At 36.7% G+C, this 20,414-nt stretch overlaps 1 protein-coding gene across 10 annotated transcripts in view; it reads right to left on the minus strand.

Annotated features, from left to right (window-relative positions):
• The window catches only part of Tanc2 (tetratricopeptide repeat, ankyrin repeat and coiled-coil containing 2), a 331,636-nt gene that overhangs the window by 189,021 nt on the left and 122,201 nt on the right, over positions 1-20,414 (minus strand). The window contains exon 1 of one of the 10 annotated variants that reach the window (XM_041635622.1): positions 6,444-6,727. The exons of 8 other annotated variants lie outside the window; for them this stretch is intronic. In XM_041635622.1, coding sequence (XP_041491556.1) covers positions 6,444-6,495 — 52 coding nt within the window. In that variant the 5' untranslated portion in view covers positions 6,496-6,727. Of the gene's footprint in view, positions 1-6,443; positions 6,728-20,414 lie in introns of those variants that run through there. One more of the 10 variants, XM_041635623.1, reaches the window with a different exon arrangement.

Below are 20,414 nucleotides of genomic sequence, written 5' to 3' on the forward strand. Positions count from 1 at the left end.
TCCACCTCAGCGCAGGTGAGCTGTATCTTAGACACCAGAGCAATTTTCAGTAACATATTTTGAGAGCAGATCAAACTGGACATAAAACAAACTAATTCTCTCTTTTCTAGGACTATACTGTGGTCAGTGACTCCTAAGAACTGGGATGAGGAGTGTGACTCATATGGCACAAACCAGCCTCAGTTTAAAAGAGTTTATCATCACAAATCTGATCAGTCAATAATAAAATGGTGAGTCATGCAGCCTCAAGCTCTCACTTTAATAAAACCTTAGTGAGGAAATGCTCTTCCCATTACAATTAGATTATCTGCTTTGGCCTGCTCAGATACAGGAACTGAAATAGAGACTATTACTGAAGCACCAAGCAATCTCAGTATGTTTTATTGATCTACTCAACAAGCGTTCATGAGAGATCTTTGGACTACAATATGCCAGGCATGGGATTACAGACTGAAGATAGAATAGAGGATAAATACTGTTTCTGCCTTATAAGGAAGCAAAACATAAATTACACATATTTCTTATAATTCAAACTGTTAAAAAATTTATTCACTTAATCTTTATAATAACCTATTGAAGAGGCAACAGGTATTACCTATCTCTTGAAGACAAAAAGAAGAAAGAAAAGAGGCACAGAGGTGTTATGGATTGCCCCCAAACAGCATGGATTTGCGTTAGTCAAGAGGCAAATCCAGGCAGACTCAATCCAGAGTGCACACACAATATTTCACAGCCTTAGGTTATACTATAATGGCAAATAATTTAAAATTTAAGATTTCTAGGGGACTGAAGAGATGAGTCAGCATTTAAGGGATCCAGGTTTGTTTCCTAACACCTACATATCAGTTCACAATTGTCCATAACACTGACCCAAGGAGATGTGTGTATGTATGGCACACAAACAGGCAAAATACTCATATATGCATGTATATATATACATATTTATACGCACTAAAAATAAGTAAAACAAAAAGACCACCTTACATTTCTAATAAATGCTAAAATTTGGAACAGCCCTTTCTGTACTAAATGTGTATTTCACAATTTTATACTTTTCATTATAGTAGAGGCAATACATTTGTTTCTTGCTTTTTTATTTGTTTTGGCACAGGCTCCTTATAAATCAAACCAAAAATGAAAATAAGCTTTAACTACTTTCTGCTTACTTTAAAAACATAAGAAGTAAAAGTGAAAATGGCTAAAGTAAATAAATACAAAAAGGTCAGTTGGATTTTGCAATTGTTATGATTTGATGATCGTCATCTGCTATTACTGGGTGGTAAGTCTTCCAGCATGCTGTCAGCACTTTATTTATCCCTACAAACGCTATGGGTATGAGTGAGGGAACTAAGGCATAGAGATGTCATCTATGTGTTCAATGTCACACAGCAAGCAAGTGGCAGAATCTAAATTACCATATCATACTGCCAGAGTCAAAAGAAAACAGTCATCTGGTTTAGGGATAGCCTCATCTGTCTATAAAAATGAGAAATTTGTAGAATCAGCATGATCAATTGGGAAAGATAAACATTTTATGCTTCAAAGTTTTGATGAATACTGTATACAACCATATAACATAAAAATCTCCAAACAATCAGAACTCTGAAAAAGCAAGCTTGGCTGTGAATTTCTTAGATGCTTCCTTATCCCAAATCTACTCCAATTTTAAGTAATCTTTTTTTTTCTTTTGTTAAATGAACAGTATATGAATATCAGTAAAAGTAAAACACTACACCTAAGGGTTTTTACAGCTCAGGAAAGTTAGAGCAGAAGCATGCCAATAGATTCTTGGTCCTTTGTGAATTAATATTCTCTATGCAAATTTGAAACCAGTGCTCTAAGAATCTCTAAACTCTCCCAGAATTCAGCTTCTATGAAGATTACTATCCTGGTTCCCCAGCATCTCCATACTGATCCTTAGCCATCTCATCTGCTTTTTAACAGATGCTTTACACTTTGGTAGATGTTTCTTAAGGTTTACTTTTTGACTCCCTATGGGCTGGTACTGGTGATAAAGATCTAAGTTGGAATCCTTATCAATCATGCTTAACTTGTACATTTTACACACACACACGCGCGCACATACACACAGAGGTAGTATTCATCCTACTGATTGCAACATGACCAGCTGTTTCATGTTCCTGTCACTAAAATGTACTACACTGTTACACTGTGAGTCCAAATAAACCCTTCCTTCTTAAGTTGCTTTTGTCTCGATACAAGACAAGTACCTAAAACACTGTCTGTGTGTACAACTTTAAAATTTAGATGTTGGAAACTTGCCCTAATCTCTCTCTATTCCTACTGAGGCCATCAAAACTCATCCTTAAACCTTGCCATCAAGAATGGATGTTTCACAGTATCAACTTGCTTGTTTTGTTTTCATCTTTTTTTCTCTTGTACTTTCCCTCCTGTCAGCTTGGTTTATCACCGTTTCCAAAGGCTGTTTCAATTTGATGTCAGTAATTTTCAGCACCCTTTCATAAAAGGTTTACTCCAGATAAACTGATGTGTTTACTCTCTGGTATATTCTTACTTTCAAGATTTTTCTGGTTACTTTATCATCTTCTTTTCTAATCCAAATAATCAATATAAACTTTTTTTTCTAACTTAAAAATCACTAACTTGCTGGGTGTGGTGGTGCAGACTTTAATGCCAGCACTCTGGAGGCAGAGGCAAAAGTATCCCTGCGAGTTCAAAGCCAGCCTAGTCTAAACAGTGACTTCCAGGATAGTCAGGGCTATACAAAGAGATTCTGAATTAAAATGTCAAGTAAAAAAAAAAAATTCAAATCTGCAAGATTTTCAAGTAAAATTTATCTGGAGCATTTGTTAAATTGTAATTTTTCCATCATCTCTGGAGTACCAAGTACTGCTGCATTGTTCAACATTCCACATCTTTATCTGCTCTTCTTATAAATGATCTAACCTTCATTAGCTGGCAAAGTGAGCTTCTTTAGGCACTTGTTCCACGCGATCTTGGAGGGTTACATACGGAGAAAAGGGTTGGCTGTCCAATATGTTAGATATGAAAGGGTTAAACAGGTATGTACTTTAATGGAGAACTTTGTAGAGGTTTGCAAACAGCTTCTCTATGGTCATTCCTCTGCAGCTGCACAACAGATTCCTTTCTCATTCTCTACAGCTAGACTCAACTCCAAACCACTACTCTTCTCTCTTTTGAATGGGTGGACCTTCCCGGTTGAACCACATTCACCTCCATCTTAGCTACTGATTCTTAATCTCTTTCTCCACAAAGATGCACATGCTTCTTTCATCTCAGAATCTCCACTTTTAAAATGGAGGTGATCCAAGTAGCATGTTTAAAACTTAAAGGTAAACGGAAATATATTTGGGTGTATAAAATGCAAAACTCCTTCAGAGTAGGTTTGTTTAAATATCTGGGGGGATATATATATATATATATTTTCATTTTATCATCAATATATATATATTGATGATAAAATGAAAATAAATGAAGAAAACTTTAGGAGAGAAAATTGTGAAACTTTCTAGGAATGCTGAGGTTTGTTTTTTTCTTTGTTGTTTTGTTTTTTGAAACAAAGTCTAAAGCAACTCAGGTCTTCTACCTGCAATGTTAGAGGTGACCTTGAACTCCTGTTCTACCCACCTAGACTTTCTGAAAGGTGAGATTGCAGCTGTGTGCTACCATCTGAATTTTTGTGTGCTGTTGGGGGCTGAATTCAAGGCCGGTTGCATTTTAAGCCAACACATCTATTTGCTTTTAAATTAGACATCATAGCCTATTTGGTAAACATTCAAATGTCTGTCCTAAAGGAACTCCTAGGGGAAAGCCCAAGCAGCAGCAATTTGGGCCAACAGAGAGTGAAAGTGAGGAGAGAAAGAGGAGGTATCTCTAAGAGAATAATCTTTGGTGCCAAGTATATTTGGTGGATCCTAGTTATTATCTTCCTTGGTTTTGTTTAACTTTACTTTTATTTTCTTGTTTATTGAGGCAGGATCTCCTCATGCAGCCCAGGATTAGTCTTGAACTCATGATCTTTCTCCTTCTAATTCCTAAATGCTGGGATTACAGGCATGCTTCACTACATCTGGTTCATTACTCTTTGTTTTGTTTTATTTTGGCACTGGGTCTCATGTAGCCCAGAATGGCCCCAAACTCGAGTTCAAACTTGCTATCTAAGTGAAGCTGATCTACCTATCTTCACCCCTCAGTACTAAGGTTTCAGGCATCTGTTTCCATGCCCAGCAGGCTATATTAATGCCTATACTACTAATACTATAAAAAAGTATTATTGCATTGATTTTATAGTTGAATAACAAAAAAAATTTAGCCTGCCTTAACTTGTAAAGCTTACAGTATAAAAAAATATATGCCTATATATTTTATACTGTCATAAAATATATGTGTGTGTACTTACAGATATATATGACAGTATATATATATATATTAATAATGGGGGAGTAAAGAACACACATTTATTACTGAAACGTTATGACGTTTCATGAGAAAAAAATAGGGACTCATTCTTGGGTTTTAAATATCAACTTAACTTTTAGCTTTAATATTTCTTTTTAGTTTTAGTATTTGTTAATGGAAGTTTATTGTTGCTATTACCATAATCTTGGGCATTCAGAAGCATTATTAGCACATTACTAAAATTTTAGTCAATGAAACTGAAGGGACACTTAAGCCTTTTTTTTAATAATCTTTGCATGTTATGTATTAGGTATATTTATTCTATTTTATCCCAATTGAAAGTAATACTATCAACTAAGACTTTATATGTCATGTGAATAATATCAAAAAGACTTTAAAAATATTCCAAAAAGTAAACTGCAAGACAAAGTCAAATCATTTTGAAACTTTTTCATAGAATACTGTCACATAAATCTGTAGCTTGAATGATTTTCACATTAGGAAGTCTAAGGTATGACACAGACATGCACCAACCCAACAGAATAGGGACTGATTATTGTGAAAGGACACACTACAATATCTTCTAAAATATGGAAAATTATAGGTAAAATTTAAATTAGCCAATGTATGTAAAGAAACAATTTATAAGCCATACTGGATAAAGCTAGAAACATGAAAATCAAAGGGCATGCCAAGGAGTATTACTTGAAAATAAATAAAACAATAAGAAATCCTAACCTTATTAAAAATATCAATTAGTCTTTGTTACTATTAATAAAAATTTTGATTTCAGAGGTAATTCAATATAAAATATTTTATATACATTTATGAGATTTATGAGGGTACAAAGGAGTATCAATTTATAATGTACATAGTAGTTCAGTATATGTAAAATTTTAATTGTATTTTAAGTAGCAAAACAACACTTAAAATGCAAATATTCAATTTACTTAATATGTTAATCATAGATAAGAGAAGCAAAATTGTTTCAGTAATGACACATAACTGAGTACGAATAACAGCGTTTTATTACATCTTAATATAGTAATTCTTCATATTTAAAGGTTTCTAAACAATGGATATATTCATATGTAGATTTATAGATGAAAGTCTCAAACATGAGAAGATCAGAAATCCAAAGTACAAAATATATTTTCATCTAACTTTATAAGTCAAAGATATCCACCCTCATGTCTAATGTACATTTTCCAAATCAAAAAGATACAAATAAAAAGAATAAGTGCAGATCAAAATGCTCTTTTTCTTTTTTGAGGTGGCTGAAGATCAGTTCAAATATTCTAATTTTTAAAAATCCAGTTCCTAGTTTTAGGTCATTTCTAAGTTACCATGGTTAGCCAAATAGCTAAAAAAAGAAAATTAAAAAGCAGAAAATAAGCAGTCTATAAAATACAAATGTACACTAAATTTATCTAAAGTTAGAAATTACCAATTGATCTGGAAAGTGCAAGTTTTAAAAGGGCAGAAATATAATTTAGTTTAAATTTAACTGATAAAATAGACTCAAACAAATATGACTAGCAAAAAAGCCATTTTTCAAAACAATTATTGTATCCTCAAAAGATGCAGAAATATTCATTTATTTCTAAACATTCCAGATAATGTGATGCATTAAGAAAGACTGCTTGCCAAGTCTACATTTCTTTAATTTTTTAAAAAGGGAATTTACTGATAAGGCTACTGCAATGGAAAGTAGAGATCCATTCTGGAATCATAATGTTGAAAAACAAATCTGACCTTCACATTTACATAGAAACCCAACAATAAAATGAGTTACAATAAAACTCATTTCTTCGCAATAAATGTTCTTTTTAAAAAACAAGAGATTTTTAAAGGTTCATGAAACAATACATAAAAGAACACAATTAAAGATTAAACAAATGCTTATGAAAATTTCTTAATGGATTTTCTGCTAACGAGGTGTTGGAGTCTATTAGGCTGCATTTCTTACCCTACAAATCTCAAAGTAGGCCTTACAGCTCAGAAACCATGGAACGTAAAAATATTCTGCTTCTCATACTCACAGCCTTTACTCTTCCTTCCCCATCTGACAACACTCTGCAGTTTGCTTCCCATTTCCAGGAGTATTCACTAGCCATGTTCTTGGTGCTAACACATTAGTAATGATCCACACTTTCATCTTCTCCAGCCAGCTCTTCTTATTGCCCAGAACTTACTATGCCTCACAGGTGACACTTCTTCTAGCAGATGCTGATTATGGTCCCAATGCACAAGAGATGCTCCCAAAGGGGCTTATAGCCCCTAACAACATCACCTGCTTCCTTCTGTATCCACACAAGCAAGCACTGCTGTATTTGTTTTGAACATCTAATGACTTCAAGAAATATTATATAGACGAGATCTTTTCATTAGATTGCTTGACATGAAGTTATTTTTTCAGAATACTGCAGCAAATACAGATTGTACGATCCCATTTGAGAGAAATTTATTTTTATACAGGTTTTCTCTGTGGCGCAGTTTAGTTTACTCTTCTGCTAGAGAAAATTGCTGAAGAACTGTTTCTGAGGTTTCTAATGGCATAGCGTTAACCAGAGTGAATGATTCACGGATGTTCTTAACATTCAGGAGTAACACGGAAGACTAACAGTGCAGCCCAGGTCCAGAGCTGATGAATGGCGCAGTGCTGCTGTTGTCATAGCAACCGAGAGAGAGGGGGAAAAAAGCAGCACCATAGAAGGAGCTGTGACATGGATTCTGGGAACAATTTATATTAAAAAGCTGTAAGCATCTTGTGCCTTAAAGCTACAAACTCCTCTGATCCTCTTTAGGAATCTAAATTCTTGAATTTCTGACTCTGAGTTGTGTAAATACACACTGCAAAAATGCAGTTACTATGTAAACAGCAACAAAAAAAATCTCACAACCTATAATAAGGCAATTTAAAGGATAAAATATAGTACTTTGGTAAGCTAACACATAAATCTGCAGTATCTTCATAATATATTGGGTCAGATTTTAAAATCAGACATTGATATATCGCTACAATATAAAACTTACCTAAATCTAAGATAGCAAAAAAGTTGTTTTTAAATTCTCAGGTATATTCAGGTTAAATACCTTTTATTTAGAACAGTATGCATCAGATATACCAAAAACTGCAGTGTCATCAACAGCCTGACTCATAAAATAGCAATAATACCATCTTCAAAGAGAGATATGCTATTGGATTCGTTTTACATACAGGAAGGTTCAAAGATACCAAAACTTCACTAAAGATGCTTATTGCCTTCATTCACAATCAAAGAAATTGATTGTGAATTTCATAATTTTCATGTGATAAGGTTATTGTTCCACCCCATGCTTCTAAAGACCTGGAAAAAAATTTCTTCTATATAGCTTTTCTTTTCCTCTCAAGAATCCAGAAGAGTTCCTTGCCCTCCAGTGGATAGTAGGATAGCTTCCAAAAGGACGTATAGGAGAAGGACTTAAGAATAGTATCAATATAAGGATTGCTGAAATGGTATTCTCCTCTGCAGTATTCCAGATATGGCCCTGAACTGAACTATGAGGGAAAATCTTTTATTAGACTCTGGGGCACAGACCATTGGTGCTATTCTATTGCATCTATTTAGAGTGCAGTTGCATATTAAATCATTCTTTTTCATAACTAAGTGTTTCTTTTCCATTGCCAATTATATAATGGAATGTTAAGACACAATGTAAAGCAAAATAATTTGGAAATTAATGCACTATTGTTCTCTTTCACAGGCAGGCACTATGATAATAATTCTAGTATAAAATATGTATCTGTTGGTAAAAGATTCCTGATGCACTAATCTCTAGAAATGATAGCAGCCACATTAAATGTGACTAGGACTGCAGTGTCTTCTTCTGATTATAGCTGTAACATGAATTTGGTTGCTTACTGATGTGGGAGGTCCTTCTGAATATGCGTTGTTTTTATTGGTTAATGAACAAAGAATCTGCCTTGGCCTGTGATATGGCAGAGTAGAGCTAGGTGGGGCAAACTAAATTGAATGCTGGGAGAAAGAAGGTGGAGACAGAAGTCATGTAGCCACTGCTGGGGACAGAGGAGCTGGAACCTTGCTGGTAAACCATGAGCCTTGTGGGAAAGTATAAAATAATAGAAATGGGTTTATTCAAGATGTAAGAGCTAGCCAATAAGAAGCTAGAGATAATAGGCCAATCAGTGATTTAATTAATACAATTTGTGTGATTATTTCAGGTATGGGCAGCCAGGAAACAAACGAGCAGTCTCCTACTACAGTTTACCAGACATCAGCATGGGTAACTCAATAACTCCCATCACTAGATTTATCATCAGCAAAGTATGAGCAATAACATATTTTCTACCTTCTCCCTAAAGTTATTCTGGTAATAGAATAAAATAAAACAATACAATTCCAAGACCTGAAGTGCTATTTTACATAAAAATACCTAGTTAAGAAAAATAATTAAGATAAAAAGTAGAAATGAGCTTAAGTAGATTTTAATAAAAAATGATATGAAAAGTTAAATATTTTCTAGGATTGGAATTTTTTGAGAAGGGAGTGAAGAATGAGGGAAGTAGAGAGAGAAGGGGGAGGGAGGGACGGACAGACAGACACACACACACACTACATTGCCCAGGCTGGTTGGGACCTCACAGATACTCTTGTCTTAGCTTTTTAAGTACCCAGGACTGGAGCTATACCATAGTACTTAGATTTCTAGGCTAATTTTCATGTCTGATAGAATATTTAGAGTCATCATACTGTTCACACTTAACAGAGTGACTATTTCTCCTTATTCAGAGTAGATGAGGAGGCCTTGGAATACGGTTAAAGGGTTATTTGAGGTTAAATACTTAAAGCATAATTCTACAGCCTGCCATGACATATATATCTTAGAAAACAGTAATAGTGAGAAAATAAGATTGTTTTCCATAGAATGACAACATTAACAGACATACAAAATATGCTTCAGATAATCTTAAACTACGTTTTACTTCATCTAATTAGTAAGGTCAAGTGAAAAGTGAGCATTCATGTTTAACTTGACAATTTTACAGATGGCATTACTTGGTTCTGTGTTCCCACTGTGGTCTTCTATCTAATAAGTCTTTTAAATGAAACATTATTGTCCTGGCTGATGCTGTGTCAATTTGACACAAACTGGAGTCATCATAGACGAAGGAACCTCAGTTGAGAAAATGCCTCCATGAGATCCAGCTGTAAGGCATTTTCTCAATTAGTGATCAATGAGGGAGGACCCAATCCAGGGTGGTGCATGCCCTGGATATGTGGTCCTGGGCTCTCTATAAGAAAGCAGGGAAGCAAGCAAGTAAGCAGTACCTCTCCATATCTTCTGCATCAGCTCCTGCCTCCAAAAACCTGTCCTCACTTTTCTCAGTGATGAACAGCAATGCTGAAAGTGTAAGCTGGATAAACCCTTTCCTCTCCAACTTGCTTCACTGCAGTAATAGAAACCCTACCTAAGACAATTAGCATGTCCCATTAGTTATTTCTGAAGAAAATTCTCTTCAGTCATGACTTTAGAATATCAACAATTTAATATCTGGGGTCAAAGCACACACATGTTTTTCTCACAAAATGTCATTCTACAAACCAAGTTGAGGTGATCCATGTATTATCTAGATTCAGAATAGTTCTGAAAAAAAAAATACTGTAAACTTGGAAATCATTTACCTACTGTATTTATGCCTTACAGGAGCTGGAGAATGAGGATATGGTAGAGATATGTGAAAAGACAGCATTTAGGTTTTGTTTTGCTTAAAATGGTTCATTTAACTAAAAGGCAAAAAGAGATTTAAGCAGTATTCCCTTGATTACTAATTCCTAACTCCCTTGTTCAAATCCTAACTCCCAGATTCAAATACAGAGAATGAATCTAAATTTACATGAAATTCTCTATTTATGCCTGTCCTGTTTCCACTCCTCCCCCATTGTAAGTTTTCTCATAGGGATGGTCATCAGAGATAAGTGGACCAGTGCTCCAAGGTAGACCAATATTGAGATCAGATGAATATATGAACTCTCCACTCTCACAGAGAGAATATCAGGTCTTTCTTGAATTGTTACAGTAATTCAAGCGTTGGTCAGATTTTTATGTGGGCCTACATCTTTCCTATAAATGGCTACAGCTCCAGATCAAGGAATTCAGCTTGCAACAGTGATAACAGATAAGAGAAACAAGCATGCTCAGCATGTGTGAGGCTCTTGCTTCAATCACCAGCACCCTCTCACACAGAAGCACATATACTGTTTAAAAGTCATAGAACACGATTGCCTACACATCAGAAAATTACTGAAGATCAATAAGAGAATAAGACACTTTCACCTCTGAAGGACAAGCTGTCAGGACTGGACATACTGAAAAGCAATATTGTTGTTTCATGAATGTTATGAATAATGTTTAAGGTATTTCTGAGGATTCATTATGCTGTTTTCACTTTGTATGTTGCTTTTATAACCTAAATACTAAATAAAACTTGCCCAATCATGTGATAATACCTTTATGTTACAACTACAACACTTAAAATAGATCACTAGCTCATAAGGGCTCTTCTTGAATGGTTTTATTATTAAATCCATATCCAATCCCAAGTGGTCAGCCCCAAACGCATGTACAAAAGAACACTTACTGGGCTCAATACACTGTATACATACATATGTATGAACAGCTGTAGTTATAGAAGAGGCTGTAAATGAGAGGGAATGGGAGGTGAGAGATACAGGAGTTAGAAGAGCCTGCAAGGTGGAAACTGTAAATGAGTACTCAAGAAATTCTTTTTAAAAAAATCAACTTAAAAATGAGTGTATACTGGTGTACACAGATCAAATACACATATTCTCTCTTTGCTTACTTCATTAAACTAATCTGTACTTAGAAAATTTACCATATAATACAGATGTGTATTTAAACAAATAACCACTATCAGAAACCAGAAACAGACTTTTATCAGAAACTAGGGAAACACAGGTGTTCAACCAACTCCATTGTAACTTAGAACACTGCTCACTAGACTGACAACACAAAGTCATCAGGCCGACTGTTGCAGAAAACTTGCTAATGGTAAATTTTGTGGGTTTCACAATTCATGCAACAACATGAAAGAATGGCTGTCATTTGGGAAAGGAATGGTATGTTTATAATAAAAGGTACCTGAATGTAAAGTCTTTTAGAACACTCTGCCCTCTGGTGTTTAAAAATCTTATCAGAGGGATATTTTTTCATGAGCTATGTTTATTGCTCTTACTTGTTGAATTTGTCAATTTGATTTAATGCTGTAAAAATTGTACTATAAACCTAGTATATATTTTTTGTTAAACCTTTCACAATCCCATCCTATCCTGTACTGCTAATAATTCCTTTTGAATTAGGGGTATTTACTTGCCCTTTGTGAAACGGTGTGAATGAGAAGTATTCTTAGTGGCTGACGTCAGGTAGTTCTTACACCCATATTTGGCATTTTAAACTCACATTCTACAGCAGGTGAACATAAAGCAAGTAGGAAAGGACAGAGTCATTGAAGCATAAAAACAGATTTCTAGGAACATCACATAAAACTGTGGAGGATTTTTATGAGGAATGAGGAATTTCCATCTTCCTATAATTTTCCTGGTATTTGTCAGGTTACAAAATGGTATCTAGGGGCTGGAGAGATGGCTCAGAGGTTAAGAGCATTGCCTGCTCTTCCAAAGGTCCTGAGTTCAATGCCCAGCAACCACATGGTGGCTCACAATCATCTGTAATGGGGTCTGGTGCCCTCTTCTGGCCTGCAGGCATACACAAAGACAGAATATTGTATACATAATAAATAAATATAAAAAAAAACGGTATCTACCTCTTAGAACCGTCATGTTGCTGCTAAAAATGGATCCAAGGGAATCCGTGACCATGTGATGGAGAACTTTTCTACCTGGTAGGATTTCTTTTATTGCATCTCCTTCTCCCCTACACATTTACATTTTGAAAAAGTTTAGCTCTCATATCTACTTATTAATTTAAACAAATCAGAAATTCAAGAAAAATGAATTGTCATAGTTAAGTTAAAAAACATCCCTCAAAACAAATAAAGAGGTCTATATAATATGGAAAGAAACTATTTTATTTATTTAATTAACATTCTTTGATTTATTTTATATACCCACCACAGTTTTCCCTCCCTCTTCTCCTCCAGTCCCCCTCCTACTACCTCCCACTTACCCTCCTCCCCATCCACTCCTCCTCTGTCTCCATTCAGAAAGGGGCAGGCCTCCCATGGGCTTGAACAAAGCATGGTGTCTCAAAATAAGGCAGAACCAAGCTCCTCCCCCTGCATCAAAGCAGGGCGAGGTAATCCAGCATGGGGAATAGGTTCCCAAAGGCCAGCTAAGCTCTAGGGACAGGTCCTGATCTCACTGCTAGAAACCTTACAAACAGACCAAACTACACAACTGTCACATACACGCAGATGATCTAGGTCAGTCCCATGCAGGTTCCCTAATGGTTGGTTCAAATAGGAGTCCATGAGCCTCCAGGAGCTAAGGTGTCTCTTTGGGTTTCCCAGGTCATGACCTTGCTCCCCCAACTTCCCAGCACATACACTCCCTCTTCCTTTCAGCAGGACTCATAGAACACAGCCCAGTGCTTTCTTTTCTTTTCTTTCTTTTTTTTTTAATTTTAAATACTGAGTTTTATCCAGGGTTATGAGAGAGAATTTTACAGATCCACAAGCAGATAAATACAATGCTATTTTACAAATAAGTCACCCCCAGGGCTCTAGAGTTGGCTCAGCAGTTAAGAATACTAACTGCGCTTCAGAGGACCCAGATTCAATTCCCAGCTCCCACATGGCAGCTTACAACTAAAACTGTCTGTAACTCCAGTTACAGGGGAACCGGCATCCTCATACAGATGTACACCAATGCACATGAAATAAAAATAAATTATTTAAAAAAGAAACAAGTAAGTCATCCCCAAATCATACTTACATACCTGTCAAAATAAGCAATCGGCACAGAAAGAAATTCTTTACAAATACTTCTGTATTCCTTTCAGCCTAAAGTACTGTCATCTTCACTTTACATGTAAGCCAACAGAAACTCAAAAGAAACCAATCTACCTAAACCTAGACAGTGAGCTTGCAAATAAATGTGTATGTACTTATTTAAAATAATTTTTTAAAAAATCTAAACTTATTATTAAAACATTGCAAATTTTTAAAAAGTCACATTTTATTACATTTATTTGGGTGGGTGGAGTTGGTGATGATATGGCATGCATGTGGAAGCAGGGGATAATTTTTGGGAATTGGTTCTTTCCTTGTAGGAAGCCCAAGAAACCTTGAGTGAACGTGTAAAGAACGGATGAGTCCTGAGAGAATGTGTATGCTTGACACGGGTTTGTGCAGGCACCTCCTACAGAGACTACTAGCTAACTCCTCCCCACTGTGCGGTACCATTGCTCCAGTAGTTGTGCTACTCTCCATCAGAGTGTAGACGAACAAACTAACCCAAGCTTTTCTGTGTGTGTTTGGGAGACTTCCTTTTCTTCATTCATTTGCCACACCAGTCAGGTTCCACACCCAAGCTGTGCGGATCAAAGCATCTTCTACCATGTGGGTCTAAGGGATCAAACTCAGGTCATGGGGTTCACAGCAACCACCCTCAGCTGTTGAAACATGTCTGCCAGCCCATCTGTATATGGAATTCTGACCCATATTTTTGTCCAACTAAGCTCTTGACTATAATACAGTTCTTTTAAGTCCAGAGTTATAAGCCATATCTCCACCTCACTATAGATAGCTCATAAGGATAAATAGCAAACACGTAGTACATTCTTTTACTGTCTATTTGCCCCCTGGAATTTTGTCTGCCCTAATCCCGCAGATATCAATTAACTAACTAACTTTTGGAGACTGGATCTCATTATGTAGCCTGGGATGGTAGCAAACTCATGATGTTCCTGTCTCAGCCCTTTGAGTGCTGGAACTATCCTGACATCTGTTTGATTCCCTAAGGTTGACGGGCTCTACTCGTGTCCTGCTACTCTGCCAACACTACTGTGCAGGGTTCCTTTTAAGAACTTTATAGCTGTGATCTCGCTAACTTGCCCCCCCCCCCATCTCAGGTCCTAGGGGTCCTAGTTTATCCTTCATTTGCCACAACTCTAAAAGAAATAGTGAATAAATCATTTCTACAATTTAGATTTTAGGTAAAGAGACTTATAAAAATGTAGAGAAAAGAAACTATGAGGCAATAGTTGAGAATTTTAGGAGGAAAAACAGATGGTTTAGATAAAAAAAATGAAATGTAATTTATATATTATTAATTATATAGAATCATCCAAAGAAATAAATATGATTACTCACCAATTTTTAAATTTAGGGAGAGGAAAGGTGTAATAATACTTCATTTGTATTTTAATAAATAAAACAGCCCCACTGGTCAGCCTTACAGACCAGGCAATGGTAACACACACCTTTAATCCCAGTAGCCACACTAGTTAGCCACAGAAACCAGGCGGTAGTGATACACACCTTTAATCCCAGCCCTAGTGAGGAGTATAAGAGGGGAGAGGAGACCCAATCTCATTCTGGGATTCCTGGAGGCAGAATTGCCATTTTGGACTGAGGTAGAGGTCAGAGCCAGCGGCTGGCTGTTTTATTATTCTCACCTTCAGGCTGAACCCCAGTATCTGTCTCTGGGTTTTTATTAATTGTGTGACAGAAAGGAGTGCTAGAAATTGAACCCAGGGCATCATGCTAATTTTCCACTGAGCTACATCATGCCCAGCTCTGATAAAAAAATTTGTGTTCAAAAAGGGGCATATACAGAGACAAAGAAGAATCAAAGACAGAGTACAAAAACCCTTTAATTATACTGTCGAGCAAGAAAAAAGTGCCAACTGAGAAGAACTGTTTTAAAATAGCAAAGAGAAGATTGTGGAGATATTAAAAACAATCAAACCATGAGTAAGGGAAAGACTGATCCACTGCATAAGATAATGAAGTAGTAATTCTTGTTTGTAAACTTGCATTTATAATTCATCTTTTATGAGCTAAACTGTCAATATTAACTTCTTGATATACATATCATCTTGCTTGACCCATAAAATATAGGGCAAAATACAAATAATAAATACAAAGAAGAAAACATACTCAGAGCAAACAAATAATGTGACCAGGTTCATAAAGCTAAGTAGCAGAGCCAGTCAGAGATTCACCCCAAGAATAACTGACTCCAGAGTTTTTCCATGACAAACAACATTCTGCTTCAAGTTACAGACAGAAAAATTACAACTCTTGTACAAAGCTGACAGAATAACAGTTGTGAGCCTTATGCCAACTTTAACTGCAAAATGAAGAACAATTTTGTATGATTACCTGATACACAATATCACAAAAGACTGCCCAAACCACAGCCTTACACAAAGGCTATCACAACCCCACCCTACACCACCACAGACACACACAGATACTTCTCTAAGAATACTCCCTCAGTATTAGCTACTCAGGGGTGGAGTGGTACCATTCCTTTTACTCCGTGTGGCCATGGATCATTGTTGGGGAATATTATTTTAAGATGTGTTATTTGTGTTTATGTTGTGGAACATTTGTTTAATGATGTAAAGATGTGTTGCTTTTGTTTATGCTCATTTGTTTAACTCTGCAAAGCTGTGGTTCATTGCCTGTCTAAAACACCTGATGGTCTAATAAAGAGCTGAACGGCCAATAGGGAGGCAGGAGCAAGGATAGGCAGGGCTGGCAGGCAGAGAGTATAAATAAGAGAATCAAAGCAGGAACAATGCGAGAACAAGGAAAGGAGGACGTCAGGGGTCAGCCAACCAGCTACATAGCCAGAGATGGAGTAAGAAGGAAAGAAAAGGTATACAGGAATAGAGAAAGATAAAAGCCCCTGGGCTAAACATAAATGGGATAATTTAAGTTAAGAAAAGTTGGCAAGAAACAAGCCAAGCTAAAGCCAGCCATTCATAACAAAGATAAGCCTATGTGATTTATTAGGGAGCTATGTGGTGGACCCCTCAAAAAGCCAAAAGAGTAAAATATAACAGTTCATTGTTTTAAAATTACAAAATTCTTCACAGACCTTGAGAGAACAATAATCAACTTTATATGGAAAAACAAACAAACAAAAAAAAACCAGAATAGCCAAAACAATCCTATACAATAAAGGATCTTCCGGAGGCATTACCATCTCTGATATCAAACTCTATTACAGAGCTACAGTAATGAAAACAGCTTGGTATTGGCATAAAAAAGAGACGTTGACCAATGGAATTGAATTGAAGACCCGGATATTAATTCACACACTTATGAACACCTGGTTTTTGACAAAGAAGCTAAAATTATACAATGGAAGAAAGAAAGCATCTTTAACAAATGGTGCTGGCATTCTGGTTGTCAACCTACAGAAGAATGAAAATAGATCCATACTTATCACCATGCACAAAACTTAAGTCCAAATGGATTAAAAACCTCAATATAAATCTAACCACACTGAACCTGATCAAAGAGAAAGTGGGAAGCAGCCTGCACAGGAGACCACCTCCTACGTATAACCCCAGTAGCTCAGACAGTAAGAGCAACAATGAATAAATGGGACCTCCTGAAACTGAGAAGCTTCTGTAAGCAAAGGACACAGTAATTAAGACAAAAAGGCAGCCTACTGAATGTGAGATCTTCACCAACCCCACATCAGACAAAGGTCTGATCTCCAAAATATATAAAGAACTCAAAAAACTAGACATTAAAATTCTAATAACCCAATTAAAAAATGGGGTACTGAACTAACCGAGAATTCTCAACAGAAGAATTTCAAATGGTCAAAAGATACTTAAGGACATGTTCAACTTCCTTAGCTATCAGGGAAATGCAAATCAAAACAACTTTGAGATACCATCTTACACCTGTTAGAATGACTAAAATCAAAAACACAAATGATAACCTATGCTGGAGAGGATGTGGAGTAAGGGGAACACTCATCCATTGCTGGTGGGAATGCAAACTTGTGCAACCACTTTGGAAATCAGTGTGGCGGTTTCTTAGAAAATTGGGAGTCAACCTATCTCAGGATACAGCAATACCACTCTTGGAAATATGCCCAAGAGATGCCCAATCATACTACAAAAGCATTTGTTCAACTATGTTCATAGAATCATTATTTGTAATAGCTAAAACCTGGAAACAACCTAGATGCCACTCAATGGAAGAATGGATAAAGAAAGTGTGGCACATTTATACATTAGAGTACTACTCAGCAGTAAAAAACAATGACATCTTGAATTTTGCATGCAAATGGATGGAAATAGAAAACACTATCCTGAATGAGATAACCCAGACCCAAAAATATGAATAAGGTATGTACTCACTCATTAGTGGGTTCTAGCCATAAAGAAAGGACATTAAGCCTATAGTTCGCGATCCTAGAGAAGCTAAGTAATAAGGTGAACCCAAAGAAAAACATATATAGATCCTCCTGGAAACTGGAAGCAGACAAGATCGCCAGGCAAAAGTTGGGAGCATGGCGGTGGGGGCTGGAGTGGAAGGAAGGGGAGAGGGGGAAAGAGAAGGGAGAAGGGGAGGGTTGGGGAGAACTTGGGGGAGTGGGATGGTTGAAATGGAGGAAGGATGGATATGGGAGTAGGGAAGAAGATATCTTAATTAAGGGAGCCATTTTGCGGTTGGCAAGAGACTTGGCTCTAGAGGGGTTCCCAGGTGTCCACAGGGATGTCCCCAGCTAGGACCCTGGGCAGTGGAGGAGAGGGTGCCTGAACTGGCCTTGTCCCATAGTCAGACTGATGACTACCTTGAATATCACCATAAAACCTTCGTCCGGTGCCAGATGGAGACAGAGACAGAGACCCACATTGGAGCACTGGACTGAGCTCCCAAGGTCCAGTTGAAGAGCAGAAGGAGGGAGAATATGAGCAAGGAAGTAAAGACCATGAGGGGCTTGTCCACTCACTGAGATAGTGTGCCTATTCTAATGGGAGCTCACCAAATCCAGCTGGACTGGGCTGAAGGCGCATGGGATCAAACTGGACCCTCTGAATGTGGCTGACAATTGGGGCAGACTGAGAAGCCAATGATAATGGCATTGGGATTTGTCTCTACTGCATGTACTGGCTTTTTGAGATCCTAGTCTATTTGGATGCATACCTTTCTAAGTCTGGATGGAGGGGGGGAAGGGACTTGGACTTCCCACAGGGCAGGGTACCCTGCCCTCTCTTAGGATTGGAGGTGGAGGTGGAGGGGGGAGCAGGAGGGAAGTTGGAGGAGGGGAGGAAGTGGAAATTTAAAAAATAAAATAAAAAATCCCCAAACCCCAAAAAACAAAAAAATAAAAAAACAAATAAAATTACCAGTGTAGTTTTCTTCACTTCTCTTTAAAGCTTCTCCTTCCCTAAGTACTTGGACCAAACTCAGTTTACCACAGTGTGCATATTCCCAATGCAATGCTATTTTCCCCCAGATAAACTTAATCTTTAGAAGCTCTTTCTCTGACCATTGCTAAAGATTAAGGTGCTCCTTCAAGCAAACAGCCAATGTGATAGTATTAAGAGGCAGTGGTGGCTCAGGTATGAGGGTTCCTTCTTTTACAGGTGGGATTGGATTTACATAAAAGAGTTTTCATGCAACATCCTGTTTTTTGCTCTCATCGTTACCATGTGAAGACACGAGGCCCCTTCCTTCCAGAGAACGTAGCAACTAGATAACCTAGCCTGGGAAGCAGAGAGTAACCTTCCCCAGACAACTAACCATGCCAGTACCTTGATCCTGAACATTTGGGCTATGAGAAAACAAATTTCTGTTATTGTTTCATTATCAGCACAATAGACAAAAACAACCTTTATTTTGTCTTAATGTTCTCTATTAAGGAAAATAATACTTAAAAAGAATAGAATAAGCATCATGAAGAGGTCACTGAAGTACAAGTTATAAGGAAAGAATTTAAAATATATCAAAATCTAGGCCAACACAATTTACATTAGAGAGTTCTAAAAGAACATGAAGAAATGAACATGTAAATACTAACAGTAGTTTTATAAAATCATACAAGAAACTCAGTGAGCTATAGGTCCAAAGGATGTTAAAATATAGATATAAAGTCTGCAAGAAAAATTGCTCACTCTAAGTTAATATAGGGTTAAAAAATAATTATAAAATATAATTTTAAAATAAAAATGACCTCCTATTGTGCTTTTTTTCTAAAATTTATTTTAAAAAATGGACAGGATCTTTTAAGGCAGCCAAGGTTGGGGCTGAAATCACAACCCTCCTATCTCAGCCACCTCCGAGTGCTGGGATTACAGGCACACATCATCGGTGGTCTGGTTTCACATCCATGTGGGTATAACTAAGATGAGGAAAGGCACACAGCTTTAATGCCCTCTTAATATTAAGCAGGCCTTAAACAAAATAGCTAAAGCTAGAGTACTTTCCTGAATCTACAGGTGCGGATAAGCAGAAAGATGCTAATTTATACCATACTATTCTAAAAGATAGAAATAGTGCTAATGGATTGCAGTAACTAAGAAACATATTTCATCCACGGCAATCAGAGCAGTGATGACGACTATTCAAGAACAAACAGACTCTGCTAAAAATGAAAGTGTTTAGACAGAGGCCGCTGCTACCCACATAGACTACTTACTGTGCAGACTGAATTTCCTCATATATGTAAAATGCTGAGTGCTGTCCAGAACACAGTAACAGCTCAATAAACATTATATATAATTACTGTAACTACCTCTATAATTAGCATTTGAAGGTTAAGAAAGGCTTAATTAGTGAAAGGTTTACCTGCAGCATCTGTTGATTCTGATGACTGCAGGTATTATCTGGTTCTGTGGTTATTAAGCTGGTTGCTAAATTTTTCTTGTGTCAATTTTATATTGTTTTCTTCCATCTTTTGAGGGTGTGCTCTAGAACTGTATACTATAGAACTGTATACTATATTCTCACAATTACTAGTAGTAGTGACTAATTCATTTCTTGTCTTTCAATG

Source organism: Microtus oregoni, unplaced genomic scaffold (genome assembly GCF_018167655.1).
Source record: "Microtus oregoni isolate MIOR12 unplaced genomic scaffold, Mior012 000048F_ref0000485, whole genome shotgun sequence".
Classification (NCBI taxonomy): Eukaryota; Metazoa; Chordata; class Mammalia; order Rodentia; family Cricetidae; genus Microtus; species Microtus oregoni.